This window comes from Tupaia chinensis, unplaced genomic scaffold, assembly GCF_000334495.1.
Source record: "Tupaia chinensis unplaced genomic scaffold, TupChi_1.0 Scaffold000117_2, whole genome shotgun sequence".
NCBI lineage: Eukaryota > Metazoa > Chordata > Mammalia > Scandentia > Tupaiidae > Tupaia > Tupaia belangeri.
In genome coordinates, this window is record NW_006159583.1 from 6,487,628 (window position 1) to 6,508,854 (window position 21,227).

General features: G+C 39.2%; 1 protein-coding gene across 6 annotated transcripts in view; it reads left to right on the top strand.

The window, feature by feature from the left end:
• Positions 1-21,227, top strand: part of EYA4 (EYA transcriptional coactivator and phosphatase 4) — a 325,860-nt gene that overhangs the window by 19,225 nt on the left and 285,408 nt on the right. For all 6 annotated transcript variants that reach the window (XM_006144330.3, XM_006144324.3, XM_006144326.3 and 3 more), the window contains exon 2: positions 18,267-18,361. In XM_006144330.3, coding sequence (XP_006144392.1) covers positions 18,329-18,361 — 33 coding nt within the window. In that variant the 5' untranslated portion in view covers positions 18,267-18,328. The remainder of the gene's footprint in view (positions 1-18,266; positions 18,362-21,227) is intronic.

Below are 21,227 nucleotides of genomic sequence, written 5' to 3' on the forward strand. Positions count from 1 at the left end.
CCCCAAATTTTCTTTACCCTCACTTCGTTCCCTAAGCCTATTTAAAGGAAACAGCATTTCTCTAGGCAAGGTCTCTCCTCTCCTTGATTGAGCAGCAGGGGTCACAAGCAACTTCATCTGAGGTAAATATCTACACCTTCCTACAGAGCAGCACCTTTAACAGAGATGCCAGAGAACATAGTGATGCACCTTGCCCTCCTCACCCCTTTCTCCGGACAGTTAACTGAGCAACATCAAACTGTCCTTAAGATACATAAGTTCTTTTTTAAAAAAATTATTTCTTACATTAGCAAGAAAGACAGACAGAGAGGTAGCATCCCCAACAGGGTCTTGATGTTGTGATCCTCTCCAGCCCAGAGCCATTCCTGGTTCATGGGCACACGTGCCTGGCATACTCAGGGAAGACTGGAACCATCCCTTGTAGGTCAGCCTTACAGTGCGTTGTGTTTTAACACTGGGCCACCAATCATCCCCTGTTTTCTTACGGGCTTGAGACTTAGGACGCACCCTTGTCTTCTACTTGTCTTACTCACCTGTGCTTCCCATAGCAGAGGCCTTTCCCAGGAGGCTCTGCAGGCCTGAGAGCCTTTGGACTTCCGGGAACTGAACCCACAGATTCTGCGTACCAGCCCAGGCATGTCCAATTACTAGGCAAACCGACCTTCCTTTAGCTTAAACATTAGTCATTTTTCCCTCAATTTTCCTGTAGAATAATTCAGTCTTAAATGAACTCTAAGGTCTTTCTGGAAGGAGCATTCTTCTTTGAGAATTTATTGTCACTAATCTCCATTTCATCTAATTGGTTTCCTTTACATTTTTGTCTGGGTATAAATGTGATATTTGGTACACATTAATGTCCAGCTATTTTAATATAATGTCAATTTATAATTGAGTGATTTAAACATAGTGACGTTCTATGACTTAGTTCATATCTACCTTCCATTTAATGCATTTCCTAGGCAATTATATTTTTGTGGCTGACTGAATTCCGCCATAATTCTCATTAGGAAACACAAATTTTTAAAAATTATTTGTATTAAAGGTGTGTTCTCATTAACTAGGGGCACTTAACTTGAGGAAAAAAATGATTTATGGTGACATGAATGATATTATTCTTAATATTGAACAGCCTGCTATAGTTGTGAAAGCAGGGTTTAGTTACACTTTGTGGCTCTGGAGAGTGGACCAGAGAGTGGAAGTTCTGAAAGGTTGACTTTAAATTAAGAATGAACTGGAAGAAAGCGAGAGAAGGAAGTGGTTGTACTCACTGTAGTTTAGAAGTTTCTAGTGTTATAACTGGAGACACTCATAATCAGCCTGTAAATAAACCCCACCTGGAGTCCTTACAATCTCAAGACAAAGAAATAGGATTGTAGATTCCATTCACATCTCTCTGTATACCTCTGACTTTCTCCAAGTTTGCTTATAAAGTCAATGCATACATCAGGGAAGTATAACATTGAATTGAACCAAAACACCCAATTTACCTGATTTTTGTTTCTGAGTGTTTACGGTTTCAGCCCTTAGAAGGTTCTTTGGATATTTTTAAAAAGCTATAATGGCAGCTTTCTGTGAAGGTGACTTTACACTTACAAAGTTAGTGGGAATATTTTTATACCCAAGTCTACAGGGAAATTTATTGAGAAGAAAGAGAATCAAACTCTCCTGAATGCCTCAATTAAGAATCTGAACCAATACAATTCTCAAATGTCCCAAATTTTAGGAAAGCAAACAATATCATAATTAATTAAATTCTTAAATAATATTCACTCCAGAAAACTCAAATCAGTAACTTGGCTTCAGGTAAATACAAATTACTGCCATATTATCTATATTTCATATTTACTTTGTTACAGAGTGGGACTCCTCCTCCCATAATAAAAAAACAATATTGCTTTCAGAGATTGCACCTTGGTTCCTAAAATCTTGATGTTATGGAAAAGTTGAGAGTAAAAGATTGTGTTTGTGCTTTTGTTACTAATTTCACAGTCATTATCTTTATGGAGATAAATGCAATTTTATTATTTAAATAATATGAATTGCCAAAGGACATGGGTTCTTACCAGAGAGAGACAGAAATAGCGAGAGGGCAAAAGCACACCGCAGTGGTACATGGTCACATCACAATCTCTCCATTTTTCTAACCTTTCAGGATCTGGGCATCTGTGCACATACATCTGACATGTTTTCCAAACACCAGGCCAGACATCCCATGTGGGATCTGGCTCTCTTAACTACTGGGCTACCAAGCCATTCCAATACTGTTTCTTTAGTTGTATCTGATTTTCTGTTTAATTCTTTCCTCCCTTCTCCTCCTCTCGCCTCCCCTTCCTTTTCCTCTCCACTTTTCTTTTTTAATGTGTGTGTGAGAAAAAGAAGAGGAGGAGGAGGGAGAGGAGGAGGAGGAGGAAGAGAGCGAGAGAAATGGATGTTTTCAACAGAGTCTTGTCACTGTGTTCCTCTTCCTTAGCTTTCCAGTTAGTTTGGATTAGACGTAAAAGGGATATTGTGTCCAGCATGTTCAAGATAGTCCAGGATCCATTCAGGCCTCTCACATGGTCCCTGCCTTGTGCATCAGTACTATTGCTTGTGCATGGCCACTGGACTTCATTCTTTCTCTTTTTTCAAAGGAAATTTCAGGATCAGTAGATGGCGTAATAGTTACGTAGCTAGACTCCCACATAGTTGAACGCGGTTTGAGTCCCAGACCCGATGGCTTAAAACTCATGCTGGGCACATGTGCTAGAGTGCCTAAAATCCCAAGAGGAGAACAGCAGGAGAAGGGATTGAAGTGTGGCCATCTCCACTGGGGAGTAATTTCTTGCTTTCTGTCTCTCTGTCTCTGTCTCTCTGGTGAGTGTACATGCCCCATAGCAAAAATCTCTTTTAAAAAAGTTTTAATGCATATGTTTTTTTAAAAAACATTTTTATGATTCTTCTCCAAATTTGTGTATTTATTTTTTTCATGTGTGGTACTTTCAATTTTGTTTCTATTTCTTCTGTCTCAAATTGTTTCAAGGATACTCATTATATAGTTTTGAGATTATTTTGTAATCTCAAAAGCTAAAATTCTTAATTCCTTCTGATTTTGCCTCGTCTGTCCCTTGGGTGTTTTGTTTCCTTATGTAGCTGGTAACTTCTGATGGATCTTTCTCAGAATCCTCATGGAGCAATTTTGCCTTTGCTTCCCCTGGAGTCTAGTGATTTCAAGCCCCTAGATCTGTCTTGATTTTGTTTTTTTGGCTTGAGGTTTCCATACCACAGATGTAGTAAAAACTTAGAATTTACTTTTGTGCAAGGCTGTTTTGATTTATCTCAAATAATTATTTTCTTTTATTCTCTTCCCAAAGGCTCCATCATATGACAGGCTTCCTTTCTCTAATGAGTTTTTCCAGCTCCCACTTCAATAAAAGTGAAGAGTTTGGACCGGCCCCTTAGTTTAGTAGTCAAGTACTTGGCCAGATCCCACTTGACCAAGTAGGGTTCAAGTCCTGGTTCAGATGGCTTGAAAAAAACACCAGGAGTGCACATATGCCTAGAATCTTGACAGGATGGAGATGAGGAAGAGAAAGGATGGTGGCATGATCAGGCCTTCCTGGAAGAGTGCTTTCTGTCTGTTCGTCTCTCTCTTTCTCTTTCTCTCTTCCTCTCTGTCTCTGTTTCTGATGGGCATGCACATGCCATCTGGCATTAAAAAAAATGAAGCAGAGACCAGCAATTAGCATAATGGCTATGTCGCTGAACTCCCATGTAGCCGATCACGGTTTGAGTCCCAGACCGGGTGGCTTAAACTCACGCCAGTCGTGTGTGTGTGTGTGGCCAAGATACCACGAGGAGAATGGAGGAGAAGGCATTGCGCTGTGACCATCCCCCCCGAGGGATGATTTCTCGCTTTCTATCTCTCTGTCTCTCTCTGTCTTTCTGGGGAGCGCACACGCCCTACAGCAAAAACCTCTCAAAAAAAAAGAAAAAGAAAAGAGGAACTCTTTGTACTCCCTTCTTCCTCAATTGCCTCGTTTTCTTGCTTCCTGCTCATCCCCGTAGGTGAAGATAATGACAACAAAACAATGACAAGAACACAAACATAAGCATCTTTTCCCCTCAAGTTCCCAGTTAACTCTGTTTCCTATTCATCTTGTTTTTCAGAGATAGGAAGTAGGAATGTTGCTCCAGTGATACCACATATGCTGCCCTTTATTTTTTAAAAGAATTGTTTATTTAATTTTGTTATTATTATTATACTCAGCTATGATTGTTATTCATTGTATCAGCCTCTCAACCCTAAAGAAACTAGTTACAACTCTGATATCATATTAAATGACAAACTAGAGTGGTGAGTGTCATGACTTAATCAAGGCATTGTTCACTGTTACAAACTTACCGGAGTTCAGAGAATTGACGTAAGACTGGTTGTTGACTTTTGGTCATTATATAAACATAGATCATTAATGTAGCTCCTGATGATCACGAATATTGGTAGTTAAACACAGTTAAAAATCATCACGTTTGTGCAAGAAATGGCATAGGTTCTACTTAACCATATAGCAAGGCTGTTCAGAGTTTCCGTTCAGTATACGAAGAACCAAATATATAATATAATATATAAAAGCAGAGGATTTCTTTCTTTTTTTGGTGGTGGTAGGGAGAGGTTTTTGCTATAGGGCACATGTGCTTGCCAGAAAGACAGAGAGAGACAGAGAGACAGAAAGTGAGAAATCACCCCCCAGGGGGGATGGCCATGCAGCAATCCCTTCTCCATTCTCCTCTCAGGATCTTGGGCATGAACGCACACATGCCCAGTGTGAGTTTAAGCTACTGGGTCCGGGACTCTGTTTTTGACTACATGGGAGTTCAGGGACATAGCCATTACGACAAGTCCTGGTCCCAAAAGTAGAGGTTTTCTTACACTTTAACTAGTAATCACAATGGTTTATTAATATTTTTTAGTTTTTTTTTTGTCATAGAACGTGTATGCTCATTAGCCTGTTTTTTAGGCTGTGAGTCTGGGATTCAAACCACAGAGTCAACCTTGGGAGATCCAATGCCTTAATTTGCTGGTAACATTTATCTGTATGTATATATAATTTTATATTTTTAGAGATTTTTGCCTGAAGGCATGTCTGTTCTCTGGGGAGACAGAGACAGAGGGAAAATGAGAAATCATTCCCTAGAAGGGATGGCCACACCCACAATTTTTTCTCCTCCATTCTCCTCCCAGGATCTTGGGCACACAAGCACATGTGTTTGGTGTGAATTTCAAGCCACTTGGTCCCACTCGAATTGTGGTTGGCCCTGTGGGAGTCTAGTGACAACCACTATGCCATCTGCTGGCCCCAACATAGTTTGTATTTTTGAAATGTCTTATTTTATTTAATTTTAGTAAATTATAAGACAGGTATTGTTATATCCTTAATTTTTTATTGTTCTAAAGGTTTGTTTATCCCATGAGCAAGAGATACAAAGAAAAACATATAAGAAAGAGAGAGAGAGTGAGCAAACGCATCCTTAACAGGGTCCCGACTCCATGATACACCCGCAGTCTCCTGTCAATCTCTGATCATAGGCAGCTTGCACCTAAGGTCTCTAGACTGAACTGAGAACCTTCCCTTGTGGGCTTACCTCACATAGTGCTGTGTTTTACTGCCTTGCTACTGTCTGGCCACTATTCTTATTTTGTGGATAACAAAAATAATATTTGCGAATACTGAATTTTCTAAGTCATACAACTATCCAGTAGTAAAGCAAGGATTCCCATACAGATCTATTTTATCCCATTTTATTTTATTCTGTTCTATTTATTCTATTTTATTTACTTGGGTTCACTAAATTTATATTCCCTTTAGCAAAACTACCTTTATATCTCTAGGGTTTCAAGAGCTGCACACTGAACTTGGGAGATACGTGTTAAATTCTTTCACAGTGCAACACATTTTCCTCAGGAGGGACGTAAAGTCATCAGATGTGTGTGAAGCAATGTGTACAGACATACATTCCTCATCAAAGAAGGTGCTTAAGTTACATAGAAGAGAGATTAATAGCTTTAAAAATGCCTACTGCTTCTAAGAAAGGGCTCAAATATTCTCTCTTCTGCCAGGTGTCAGGAGAGCCAGCTAGATGAACCATTGCAGGATATTCAGAATGTTCAGCAGAAAAATTTGCAAGCATTGATTAGACGAGCAACAGGAAAGAAAGGAATTCTATCTGCAGGGGTACAAAAGTTGCCTAGGCCCTAATTTCTTTTGGATGCCTCCCAGTTCAGTCATATCTATTTGTGTTTTCTAGGCTAAGTAGCCAACCACCAATAGTTAGCAAACACAGTGCAAACTTTGGTTTGACATGTTTGTCAAAAATCAAGCAATTGAGGGGACCAGCAGTTAGTGTAATGGCTATGTCACTGGATTCTCTTGTAGTCGACCATGGTTCAAGTCCCGGACCTGATGGCTTAAACTCACGCCAGGCGCGTGTGCGTGCGTGCCCAAGATCCCAAGAAGAGAATGGAGGAGAAGGGATTGCGGCATGGCCATCTGCCCTGGGGGGGTGATTTCTTGCTTTCTGTCTCTCCATCTCTCTCTGTCTGTCTGGTGAGCGCACACGCCCTATAGCTGGTGGGCCCACCGGCCCAATAGCAAAACCCCCTCAAAAAAAAAAAAAATTCAAGCAATTAGGCCAACAGGTGATGTGGAGGTTAAGGGGATTGGATCTCACACAACTGATTGTGTGGTTCAAGTCCTAGATCCAGAGGCTTGAAATCACACCAGGTGCGTGTGCATGTGTACCCCAAATCCCAAGAGGAGAATGAAAGAAAAAGGATTGCAGCATGGCCGTTCCTCTGAGGGTTCATTTCTCACTTTCTCTCTCTCTTTCTTTCTCTCCTCAGTGAGTGCACCTTCCCAGTAACAAAAACAAAAACAAAAACAATCTATCATAATAATTCTGGGATGATTTTTTTCTGCTATTAAATGAATTTATCACAAATAACCTAAGTCCTTTTCATAAAATTGAGCTTGTGTTGCTTTAGCCTGAGCAATATTAACCCTATTATTATTATTAAACATGTGTTCAGTGGGCCATTGTGCAAAGTCTATGTTCTGTCTTTATAAACAAAATACCTTCAAAAATACCTCATCATCTAGCTTGGCTTGGTTTAAGGAGTTTGAAGTCAGGCAAGGTACCTGTTACTGTTCAGCCAGATCTGTTTCTCAGACATCCAGCTGTTTCTCTCCTTCTTCTTCAGGCAGGGAAGTCACACGCATGGTCAAAGAATGCTCATCCCTACCTCTCCGAACAGTTGGTCATAGAACTGGGCTAGGTGTTCCTTGTTTGTGCTGTTGGCTATTCTCTCTGGCATGTTGCCCCAGCTGTTGGGGCCAGTCAGTGCCCAGCCCGGCTTCACAGACCCATTAATGAAATTTGGAGGGCAGTGTCGACAACATACAGGACTGTAAAGAGGTGCCCTTTGGACAGTTGATCACAGCTCTAATTTCCCAACAACCTCATGAGAATAAACATTGTTCGACCTCCTACACAATTACACTTTTATGTTAAGTAATGTGTTTAATGTAAGTGAAAACCCTGAAGATAGCTCATGAAGTCCAGAAGAGAAGCGGACAAACAGGCAACAGGAACAGCAAAGGAACAGTGAGACTTCAGGAGTAATAAGATCCAGGTGCTTAAGTTCTGCCAGGACTTTCTGGCCAGCCTCGCTTTTGCTCCTCTCTGTGGGTCAGCTCCCCCCTCTGTCTCTGCCTACAGACAGCTTTTTCCATGCAGCTGTAAAGAGCTCCTATGGTTTATATCCCAAAGATTTTGCCACTGAAGGAGGATGAGCCTGATGTTTTCCCAGGCCAATATCCTAAGCAAGATGAACCATGACTACAAGTGATTTGATGTAACCGGAGAAGGGGAGAACCTCCCTAATGAGTTAAGCCGAATATGGATCCCTGTAATATATATGTACATAAGATACCTCTGTGCAACTAAACCTTAATGTTTTACAAAATGTATTTTTGAAAATTTACTTGCAGTTTGAAAATCTAAAAGTAAACAATAGACAAACTGAACTGTTCTCAATGTTAGAATATAATGCAGGGTATTCTCCTCTGGCCCAGTCAAGTCTGCACAGATAAAACTTCTTCAAAGCCCCACCTAGGTTAAGGGGGGGCTATATCAGAGACCATGGGCAAGGCTCTCTAGGTTCCTACTTCCCATCCCAGGGTCAGCATAGGCTGGAATAAAAGTCTGGAAGCCTGAGATCTGTCCATCTTTTCCTAAGTGAAGCTCCTTGCCTTTCCTTGTCTTCACTGCAGCAAGTGGCAAGAATAGCTTCATTCGTGCTTGTATCCTCCCAGAGATTCCTGGTGCAGATTCAGGTCTTTGGCTGTAGGACGGTATGATGGTAGTGATGGGGAAGGGAGTGGCCAGGGCAGCAGAACAAGAATTCGGGGAAGACATTAGGAGAAACACTCCCTCAGAACTCCCATGTGGGATAGTGACCCCTGAGAGCAAAAGCACCAGACCCCTGGTGACCCTTCAAAGGACCTTTCGACAGAAGTAGACCTTTACTAGGCATTGTCAGAGCTGCACATAGGACCAGTGAGAACATTCCCAGTTTTTTCTAAGGATGAGGTAAGGTCTGAAGGGTTTTAAGAGAATATGGTCAGATCTGTACTTCGGAACTGTCACTCTGGATGAACTGAAAAATGCAGTCCAACGGACAGGGAGGAGGGAAGGACTCCATTTAGGGCTGTTGCTATAGCCCAGGCAAGGGATGATGATGGCTTGACCTCCTGTAGTGGTGGTGAGGAGAGAGCGCCAGGGTTTGTGTGAACTCTGGGAGGTACTGATAGGACTGGGTAATTTAGTGGGGAACATGTCGGCAAGGAGTCATTAAAACCCACGTGTCTGGCTTTAATGACTGGCAAAAGCTGTGCCATTTGTGAACTTAATCCAGAGGGTATTATTCCCACATGTAACTTCTGTCTTCATTCCATGGAAGCCCTGATGCTGAGATGAGATCCATACCTTCACATTGACCTTTCTTTAGCTGGAGTGAAGCATGCCTGGACATTCTAGATTTCATTGTCAGTTGATCAGGAAGAAAATTACAACTGCATCACAGAATCCCCACAGACTTCTCAACTATTCATCCATATCTCCTTGTTAAGGCTAGGGGCCCTTGCTCTCTCTTCTAACTAGGTCAGGCAACAGTGTCGCATTTCATTTCTGAGAATTGTCATAGCTTTACATATAAATATACAAATGTCTTATTAAATATTTAAGGTAATGGGGCCAACAGGTGGCATGGTGGTTAAGGCACTAGACTCCTACATGGCAGACCATGGTTGAGTCACAGACCTGGAGGCTTGCATTCTCACTTTTTGTCTCTGTCTCTCTGTCTTTCTATGGTCAAATTTAAAACAATAATAATGAATAAAAATTATTAAATAAGTCATTTTTAAAAGATATTTAATCCAGAAATATTGCTGAATTTTTAAATCCTAATTTCCTAAGACTCTATAGTTTGTAGCTCATTTCTAGAGTAGAGTTAAAAAATGATATGATGGGGACCAGCAGTTGGTGTAATGACTATGTCACTGGACTTCCATGTAGTCAACCACAGTTCTAGTCCCAGACCTGTGGCTTAAACTCATGCTGGGCAATTGTGCATGCATACCCATGATCCCAAGAGGAGAATGGAAGAGAAGGGATTGAGGCTTGGCCATTCCCCTTGGGAGGTGATTTCTTGCTTTCTCTCTCTCTCTCTCTCTCTGTCTTTATGGCGAGCACATTCACCCTATAGCAAAAACCTCTCCCCCCTAAAAAGAAAAATAATGATATGATCTATTGTCTATATACTGAAAAATACTTAACCACAGTAAGAATAATCTCACATGGAATGGGTAAGATTGCTATTATTCCTGCTACAAATTCACCTTTTCTAAGTGAATGGCCTCGAGAAAGAGCCGGGACCTCGATTATTGCCTCATAAAACAGCATGAGGTTACTGTTATTCCTTAATTTTATATCTTTATTATGAGGTAACATGTGTACTTGATTCGAAGGGTGTTCTAGTCCTTCTCTCATATATTTGTGAAAACTGAATGTTAAAGGATTTAGCATAACAACCATTGCTAAATTATGATGTAAAATAATACTGTTCCTGCAATTAGCCTAGGTAGTTTTACTTGGTTCAATAATATAAAGTCACTGGGCTCATAATATTTTAGTACCTTAGTGTGTTTGGCAAAGAAAGAAATTCATGTTACAGTAGAAAGTCAAACTAAGTAACAATTAATCTAAATTTCAAGGAAATATAAAGGAAAGTATTATGTTGTAACATGGAACATTGATGCAAATAACTCCCCAACTGGAACATTAAATAGTTTTTGAACTGGTGATTAGCAAAAAGAAAGCTAGTTTTTTTTTTTTAATTAATTCTCTTATGCTCCAATATCTTTCCTGAAGTTTTAATTTTAATTTCAATTTAATTCTAGTTAACGCCAGACCCCTTAGATGGTGGTCCTTCTGAAAAATGATCACTTCGTCTTGATGATCAGAGTCCTTAATTTAATTCTTATGTAACTTTTCCAGAAATATTATATTTCACCCATTACCACATCTTGAAAATAATTGTTCACTGTGCTGTGAATAAATTATGTCCCCCAAAAAACGCATGTAAATCCTAACCCTTCTCTGACCTTATTTGGAAATAGGGTCTTTGTGGGTGTAATCAAGTATAATGAAGTCTTACTAGATTAGGATGGGCCTTCATTCAATGGCTAATATATTTCAGAAGAACAGAAGATTTTGAACACAGATACACGATGGAGGCCATGTAAAGGGTATCAGTTATAACTTTAAGTGTATTTTATTATTACATCAGATGAGTAGAAAATTATTATATTTGGTAGACTGTGTCTCTCTTTTCTTGTTTTGTTTTATTTTTGAGAGGTTTATGCTATAAGGTGCATGCACTCACCAGAAAGACAGAGAGACAGAGAGGTAGAAAGCGAGAAATCACCCCTTGGCGGGGGGATGGCCAAGCTGCAATCCCTTCTCCTCCTTTCTCCTCTTAGGATCTTTGGCACACATGCACACACGTGCAGCGTGAGTTTAAGCCACTAGGTCTGGGACTTGAACTAGGTCCGCGATTGACTACATGGGAGTCCAGCAACATAGGCATTACTCTAACTGATGGTCCCCCCACACACACACTTTTTTTTTAGGAGATTTTTATAGCGTGTGTGAACCTGCTGGAGAGACCAAGAGACAGAAAAGGAGATTTTTATAGCGTGTGTGAACCTGCTGGAGAGACCAAGAGACAGAAAGTGAGAAATTAACTCCCATGGGGGATGGCCTTGACACATAATCCCTTCCCTTCTTTTCTTGGGATATTGAGCGTGCACACACACCAGCCCAGTGTGTATTTTCAGCTGTTAGGTTTGGGACTCAAAACATGGTCAACTACATAGGAGTTCAGTGATGTAACCATTATGCCATCTGGTAACAATTACACCACCTGCTGGCCCTCTTCTTTTTTTTTAATTGCCAGAGGATGGACGCACAATAGAGAGAAGGAGAGGGAGAAAACTCTGCTTAATGGGGTTCAATCATGCTTCAACCCCTTTCCCTTTGTTTCTCCATCCTGTCAGCTTCTTGTGCATGCATGCCCCTGCATCTAGTGTGTTTTTAAAGTCTCTTGGGTTGTGATTTGAATTGTGGTTGGTAATGTGAGACTGACTCCCTTAACCACTGAGCTATGGGGCCAGTCCACCCAAAATTTGCTTATATTTATCAAATTACTTGTAGTTTTTAATGTTTCCTATTAAGCAGTATTCAGATACATGATTAGCTTTTTTAAAAAAATTATTATTTATTTCATTTTATTTACTCATTCATTTATTTTAATTTGACCAGAGAGAGACACAGAGAGAGAGAGAGAGAGAAAGGGAGAAAGGAAGCCACCAGGTCCGGGACTCGAACTGTGGTCAGCCATGTGGGAGTGTCCAGCACCTTAACCACAACGCCACCTGCTGGTCCCAAGATACATGATTAGTTGTACAGCAGTGTTAGTATAGCTAAAATTTTGTGTTCTGATTTTTCACTTAATGTATTTTCTCTCATTTTTATTGTACTTTTTTTTTTTTAAGTTTGCTGTATTTCATGTGCACTCACAAGAGAGAAATAGAGAAATGACTTAATCAGTTTCCAGAGAGGATGGCTATGCCACAATCCCTTCTCATCCATTTTCCTATTGGGATCTTGGGCCCACATGCACATGTGCCCAGCATGATTTCAAGCCTCTAGTCTGAGACTCTTAACTGCACAACTGGCCATGTGGGATCCAGCGCCTTAATCTCCATTGCACCTCCTGGCCCTAAATTACCTTCTTTTCTCATTAAAATATATTACATTACATTAATTGACGATAATTTATTTAATCAATTCACCACAAAGAGGCTGTTTCCAGTTTTTAAACTTTGTGACCTTTTGGTGGTGCGAGTTTACTCTTTTGGAAAATTTATGCTAGATAAAAAGAGTTTGGACATATTTGTAGTTTCTGAAGTGCAATGGAAGACGGCTTTCTGTTTTGTGTGTGTGCTAGAGGGCACATGCACACATACAGAGACAGAGAGACAGAGACAGAGAGAGGGTGAAGAGAACATACTTCCCATGGGGTATGTTCACTCAGCAATTCCTTCTCCTGTCTCTTCCTTTCTTGGAGATTTTGTGCATGCATGCACATGTGTCTGGCATGTTTCTCAAGCCACTGGGTCTGGGATTCAAACCAAGTATCAGCCATGTGGGATCTGGCTGCCTAGTCTGTCAGGCCATGGAGTCAGCCTCAGATTGCTTTCTAAAAGTATTTGAAGACTTGACATTACTAGCAATTAAGGGCACTATTTTCACTGCATCATTTCTGACATTGAGCCTCATCAATATTTAAATAGTTCAGTTATTGATTATGTACATGATAATCCAAAATGTGTATTTGTCGCTTATTTGCATACTTCAATAACTGTGAGAGAGTGAACACTTTCCCATATGTTTATTGTGTATGTGTTTGCATATTTCATTTATTATGTACATTGTTACATAATTATTTAACGGGTCATTAAACTTTTCCCTTCCAGTTTCTGTGTTCTCAGTGAGTATAGTTATAGTCTTAATATTTACTAGATATTTCTCATAATCTGTTGTGTGGTTTTACTTTTGAGGTTGTTTGCACTTTATGTTAGCTAAAAGACTGAGAAGGGGCTGTTTTTCTATATTCAGGAATGCAAAAGTTTGTTTGTTTTGTTTTATTTAGCCGCATCTTTTGTCCTTTCCTTTTGCATGCTGGTACAGCATTTTTACAGTTTACCTTACCCATTTATCTATTAGAATAAGAAGGAACATTAGATTCTCCTTTTTCAGAGGCCATGTGGGATCCAGCGCCTTAATCTCCATTGCACCTCCTGGCCCTAAATTACCTTCTTTTCTCATTAAAATATATTACATTACATTAATTGACGATAATTTATTTAATCAATTCACCACAAAGAGGCTGTTTCCAGTTTTTAAACTTTGTGACCTTTTGGTGGGGCGAGTTTACTCTTTTGGAAAATTTATGCTAGATAAAAAGAGTTTGGACATATTTGTAGTTTCTGAAGTGCAATGGAAGACGGCTTTCTGTTTTGTGTGTGTGCTAGAGGGCACATGCACACATACAGAGACAGAGAGACAGAGACAGAGAGAGGGTGAAGAGAACATACTTCCCATGGGGTATGTTCACTCAGCAATTCCTTCTCCTGTCTCTTCCTTTCTTGGAGATTTTGTGCATGCATGCACATGTGTCTGGCATGTTTCTCAAGCCACTGGGTCTGGGATTCAAACCAAGTATCAGCCATGTGGGATCTGGCTGCCTAGTCTGTCAGGCCATGGAGTCAGCCTCAGATTGCTTTCTAAAAGTATTTGAAGACTTGACATTACTAGCAATTAAGGGCACTATTTTCACTGCATCATTTCTGACATTGAGCCTCATCAATATTTAAATAGTTCAGTTATTGATTATGTACATGATAATCCAAAATGTGTATTTGTCGCTTATTTGCATACTTCAATAACTGTGAGAGAGTGAACACTTTCCCATATGTTTATTGTGTATGTGTTTGCATATTTCATTTATTATGTACATTGTTACATAATTATTTAACGGGTCATTAAACTTTTCCCTTCCAGTTTCTGTGTTCTCAGTGAGTATAGTTATAGTCTTAATATTTACTAGATATTTCTCATAATCTGTTGTGTGGTTTTACTTTTGAGGTTGTTTGCACTTTATGTTAGCTAAAAGACTGAGAAGGGGCTGTTTTTCTATATTCAGGAATGCAAAAGTTTGTTTGTTTTGTTTTATTTAGCCGCATCTTTTGTCCTTTCCTTTTGCATGCTGGTACAGCATTTTTACAGTTTACCTTACCCATTTATCTATTAGAATAAGAAGGAACATTAGATTCTCCTTTTTCAGAGAGTACTTAGCTAATTCGTTACCAGGTAGTGAGGAGAAACTGTAAAGGAGATGGTCAGTCACAGTTTAATCCAGGATGGTGGAGGAAGGTCATGTGAAGTGAGCATGTGTCCACTCTTAGGCCAGTTAGCATTCGATGGACTATAGTGACCTGCAGTTGTCATGCTTCATCATATCCAAGGTGAATCTGAGCCAGAGGGATCCGGATCACCAGGCCTGGGCACAGTACATAGGACCCAGGATAAGCAGGTCTGCTGAGAAAGGAGAGCAAGCAAGGCATCAGCAAGAATCACCACCACCGTGCCGAGAAGCTCAGAGTGAGGGGAGGACCAGGAGGAGAGGAAGGAGAGAAGGAGGAAGAAGATGGAGGTGTAAGCCAAAAGGCAAAGAGCTGAGCTTTTTTGGTGACCATTTCTAAGCCCCCCTCTCCCCTTCCCAGACACACAAGATCTTTAATTGAGAGCCCCCTGGCACTCACCTTCCTGAATTCAATTGCAAGACCTTTCAGGATGCATGTGCTTATATCTGCATTCCCCATTTCCTATTAGCTTTAAAATTATGCTTTTTTTTTGAAATTGCATTCCTCTAGTTGTGGAGTTCTTTTTTGTTGAAGTTTTATTTTTTTCTTCACAAGAGAGCACAATAGGAACCCCTAACAGTGTCTTCATACCATGATCTACCCCAGCACCAAGCAGCCTGGATATGGGAGGTGTATGTACATGTATATACACACACACACACACACACACACATATATATATATATATATATATATATATATATATATATATATATATATATATATATATATACACACACACATACCAGTTGTGTCCAGATAGGCGTTAGGACCAAAACCTGGGACACTTAGATTTAGATCCAGCGTCACAGAGCATTGTGTCGCTGCTGTGTTACCAGTTGGCCCCTGCAGTATTTATAATCAGCATCTTACTGAAACTGTCACATTGCATATTTACATTTTTTTTACACATTCCACAATTTATTTACATTTTAAGACTAACTTTAATCTCAAAATCACATATCCATACACCCACTTCCTTTTTGTTGACTTCACTTCAACTTAAAAGCATGGTTTGTTAAAGAGAACTGTGAAATATTTACCAAGTCTGTTACATGTAACACACAGTAACAGCTTCTAACAGAAATTTCATCAATACACCCCACCAACATTCGATGACCGCAGTAAGATATATAGCCCCAGCTAGGTGCTACTTTATAGGATGCCTAAAGTTAGACTTGTGTTCATGGAAATGTATGTATCAGCTGTTTGCTATGAAAATATTTAGATTAATTAAGATCTTTAGTAATTCAATAAAAAATGGGGGGGGCAACAGTATAGAAAGTAAACATAGATACCAGAGATAGTGTGGGAAGAGAGTGGGAGATGGCAGAGGGTAAGAGATATGGAATCAAGGATGGGGGGAAAAAGCAAAACAAACAGGAAACAAGAAATGAAAAATTATTTGTTGACAATAACATGTATGTTGATGTGCTTGACTGAGACAATATACAGTGTACTCTGGATGGAAAATCTCATTTTGTATGCTGTAATGATGTACAGTGAATGAACATAAACAAATAAATTTAAATAAAAAAAATTAAAACCATGCTTACCTGGTTGTAGTATGGAATATGTGAACACACACACACACACACACACACACACACACACACACACACACATATGTATATAAAACTGAGTAAAATACATGTATATTTTCAATGTTCAGTAAATTAAATTATTAACCAGTTGTTTCTGTGGCTTAGAATACTTCTTTTTCACATAAATGATTTTTACAGAAAATGTTGATGTTATTAAATATCCCTTGAAATAGGACTTTAATATCTACATGTAAGATGAACACCTTTTTACCTAAGTCTTTTAGCTTTTAAAATTTTTTGACTTCTCATAATTAAGAAAACAAATTTTTTATTTAGAATTAAAAATTGGAGGACTAGAAATGTAACACTGTTATCTTAAACTACATTTCATTTACTTGTGAGTTTGAACACTATTTTTTGGTGATTGACTATGAAGATATTTCTACAGGATGTGTGTTACTTTCTGTTTGAATTTTAAGAGTGCTTTATATGTTAAGGATATTAGCCCATTGTATTTCGTATTTGTGTAGGTGTTTCTATATTTTCATGTATCTTTTGGTTTTGATTATTTGTATGTGTGCATGAAATGGGATTTTTGATTATTTGGCTTTTTGTGTCATTTTCTATTGCAAATGTTATAAAATCTTTATATAGAAATTAAACTATATGCCTATTTTTCTTAGCATTTTTTTAAACTTCGATTTGCTTGGAAAAATGTTAATAGTCGTATGGGGTAAGGATGAGCCGTTTTTGAATAGTCGACTATCTTATCACAGTTTATTTACCAGTTCTCTTTGCTGTATTCATTTGTAATACCTTCTTTAGCATAATAGTCTTGTTTTATTCTCTTTTAAAATTGGTTATGCATTTTATAACATTATATTTTATAGAAATAAAGAATGATCATCTGATAATTCTAACAAAATTTCCTGTAAAAGCTTTCCAGTTAAAATATACATTGAATTTTGGGAACCAGCAGTTAGCGTAATGGCTATGTCGCTGGACTCCCATGTAGTCAACAGCAGTTTGCGTCCCGGACCCGGTGGCTTAAAACTCACGCTGGGCGCATGTGCGTGTGTGCCCAAGATCCCGAGAGGAGAATGGAGGAGAAGGGATTGCAGCGTGACCATCCCCCCGGAGGGTGATTTCTCACTTTCTGTCTCTCTGTCTCTCTCTGTCTGTCTGGTGAGCGCACGTGTCCTATAGCGAAAATCTCTCAAAAAAAAATATATATATACATTGAATTTTAAAAAATTCTCTTACGTACTTTCAAAAGTGAATTGTTAATGCAAACTTTTAATTTTTTGTCTTTAATCGTCAGCGGGCATGTGTGCTCACCAGAGAGAAGGCAGAGAGATGAAGACACCATCTCAGAGACACCTTCAGGGGATGTGTTTACACTGCAATCCTTTTCCCATCATTTTCCCATCTGGACATACCTGTAGATGTGCCCAGTGTGTTTTTCAAACTGCCAGGGCCAGGATTCAAATTGCAGTTGTCCATGCGTGATTTGGCTCCCTGAACCCCAGATCAGAAAGCTCATCCCTCAGACTCTAAATCTTTGAATTACTTAGTGGTAGCTCTCTCTCAGAATAGTAGTGTACTAATTATTTATTGCAGACTATGCCTCTCAGAAATTTTTATGTGCAGGATTCTTGAGTAGCTGTTCCCATATCCTAGCTTACCACATTACTATTTTCAATATCATTATTTACATCAGAAATGGGACAGTTTTAATTAATTTTGCTCTTTAAAAAATGCTTCTACGGGGACTAGTGGATGGCATAATCGTTGGGTCGCTAGACTCCCATGTAGTTGACCATGGTTTCAGTCCCGAACCTGGCTGCTTAAAACTCAAGCCAGGTGCATGTGCATGTATGCCCAGAATCCTGAGAGGAGACTAAAGGAGAAGAGACTGTGGTGTGGCCATCCTCCCTGGGCAGAGAGTTCTCGAGAAGCTTTCTGAATTTCTGTCTCCAGAGAGTGCATGCCCCCATAGCAAAAACTCTCTTAAAAAAAAAAAAAAAGTCTCTACAAATCACCATGTAAATGCTAAATCTTAATATACTGGAGGTAATTTTACAAATGAATACACAAGATAACTCTTTTTGTACTGTTTCCATCTTTTTGTTTTTTATAGTCTGCTTTTAATTGAAGGAAGCTGCTTCTACGTGGGAGTGGCAGGAAACGGAAGAAAACCACATGGAAGACTCCCAGGATTTAAATGAACAATCAGTAAGTCTTAATTCAATCTTGACTTTGCTGAAAAAGTTTTGTTAAGATTATTTAAAATCATACGTGAAGGGAATGTATTATATATAGTAAGTTTTTTTGAAGTATGATTTTAGTTGATTTTGAATTATATTTCAAGGCTAGTTAAGAGACTTTTGGAGATTTATGTTGTTTCTGCTAAATATGTTGTGATGTTCCCGCATCTCCTTGGTTTTTCTACTGTGAAAGCCAGTGGTAGAAGGATGAGGTATTGGATCATGCTATGTGTCTTAACATGATCTGAACCACTTTATACAGTTCCTTTATTATGCCGATTCCAGATATACCAGACTGTTCACATATTGCTGATGGTCAGAAGCATAAAAGGAGAAATATTGACATGACTGTTGCTGATTTTAAGGATAGAAATCACAATTCTCGTGGGCTTTTTCAAAAAAATTTTGATTGATTCATTGCAAGGCTATGAATGTACCAGATTACTACAATCTTTTTAAGATTCTGGTTTCCTAAAGGAAAGGCATTATGTGGCCTTTTCTTCTGTCTTGTTAGTAGTGATTCTATGCCATTAGTTCTTTAGTGTGTAGAACTAAAAGCAGTGGGAGGCCTCTGGCCATATGTTCCACACTAGTGGAAACAGTTGCCCAACTGTCCTGCACACAGATAACTAGCTGTAAGAGATGTGTATTACCAAGGGCAGGTTCTGCAGACTGTGCTATTCTTTGTAAGCTTGAATGATCATGACTGAATCTTAGAATCTCATGTCTCCGTTAGGTGACCAAAGAGAAGATAGTCATGTATAATATTGTGGTTCTAGAATAGATGTATATGGTGAGTTTGATTTTAAAACAGAGCAGATATATGTATATATTCTGGTCCATACCTACCATTTTAAATTAATTTGTTTTTGAGCAGCTGTTTTATTTAAAAGAAGGGGATAGTTTTGTCATTAGTTTAGATAGACATGATCATAGTGTACATTTACTATATATTATGTTGTTTATTTAGCAAGGCATCATTACAGGGAAATTTTAACAAAAAATTGCAGTGCTATAAACTATGAAATCTGTCAAATGGTAGAAGTGTGATTCTTTGAAAATCATCGGACTCTTTCAGTAGAGTAGACAAAAATGGCAGATGAGAGACAGGGGCTTTATTTATTATTTTTAAATGGTGTTTATTGAATTTAAATATTCATAGCATGGACTGTAGCAAAATGGGTGATGGCCCTCATGATTGCTGTCTCGCTCACCTGTGATGTCGCGTGGTTTACTCATGTCACTGGAATCAGAGGTCTCCCAGTGTGATCATGGAGCCGAGTGGTCAGTAGTGACCCAGGACTTCACCTTGGTGATGATGCTTCATCAGAGCTATGTCTATCTGTATTTGGTTCTAAGACACTGAGGGTCACTTGAAAGTGCATGTGGGCTCCACCATGGTAGCACAGCTTGGATGCTGATGCTTGGCTGGTCCAGGCCACATAGAAGACCTTGGTTCAATTCCCAGCTCACCTCTAAAAGCCAGTCTGTGGTCTCACTACTGCAGAGGCTGAGGCAGTAGGATCACAACACAGGAAGACCCCGTAAAAGAAAAAAAAACTCACATACTAACACATACCCACACAGGCATATGCACACCACAGAAAAAGCATATGTATATGTGTGTTTATGTTACAGTGACCAGCTGTCCCTGTTTTCTAGAGACCACAGAGTTTTGGGGGAAATAGAACTTTCAGTGCTAAAGCAAGCAGTCTTGGCAAACCAGGATGGTTGACTCAGTTAATTACTTTAAGGTGTGTGTGTGTGTATACACAAGAAAGAATTGGTTTTAGTGCATTTGCTGTTTTCATGTTTAATATTAGAGTGACATGTTACTTAAGATGCTTTGCAAAATGAAACCCCAAACTGGTAAATTATATATGTTGTTCTTCCAGTGATATTTTAGTTCACTGTTTTATATGATAGTAAAAAACATATATAATTAAAAAAAATTTTGGGGGGGAGAGAGGTTTTTGCTACAGGGTGTGTGTGCTTGCCAGAAAGACAGAGAGAGACAAAGAGACAGAAAGTGAGAAGTCACAACCCAGGGAGGATGTCCCTGCCACAATCCCTTCTCCTCCATTCTCCTTGGGATCTTGGACATGCACGCACACGCGCCCAGCGTGCGTTTAAGCCACCGGGTCCAGAAGTCGAACCGCGGTCGACTACATGAGAGTTCAGCGACATAGCCATTATGCTAACTGCTGGTCCCTTAAAAATAATTTTCAGTGGTGCTAATGTGTAAATGAGTTTGGAAATCAGATATTTAGAAATCTAGGGAGACCTTCCTAGCCTCTCAGCTTGAACCCATTTACGGAACTGAGATTTAGAACATGTAGGCCCATTTATCCATTTCATAAATGTGCAATGGGTAATTTTGAATTAAGTGATTGCCCATGTTGGCATGTCTGGTAAGCGGCAGAGTTGGGACTTCACACAGGTCTTCTGACTCCAAGTCCAAAGCTCTCTCCAAAACATCAATATGCCAGATTGCTGTTGGGGTGTTTTAACTGTAGCATTTATCACTATAGAGATGTCAAGAATAAGAACCAAGCCCTTTACATTTTTTTTTGAATCAACTCTTTAAATGACTAAATTTTGCAGAGTATATTCATCGTCACAAAGGTTTTTAGAACTTGACTGATTATTTATTAATGTATAGAAAAATAGGGGTAGAATTAAAATAAAGTTCATGATTAGGTGAAAAGGAATTTACTTTGATCATGTCTGTTTTACTTCAGAGTTCTTTTTATGGACATGCCATTAGATGTGACATAATAGATGCCATTTATGGCGTGCACACGCTCCTTTTAGCATTTTCCATGCACTCTTTC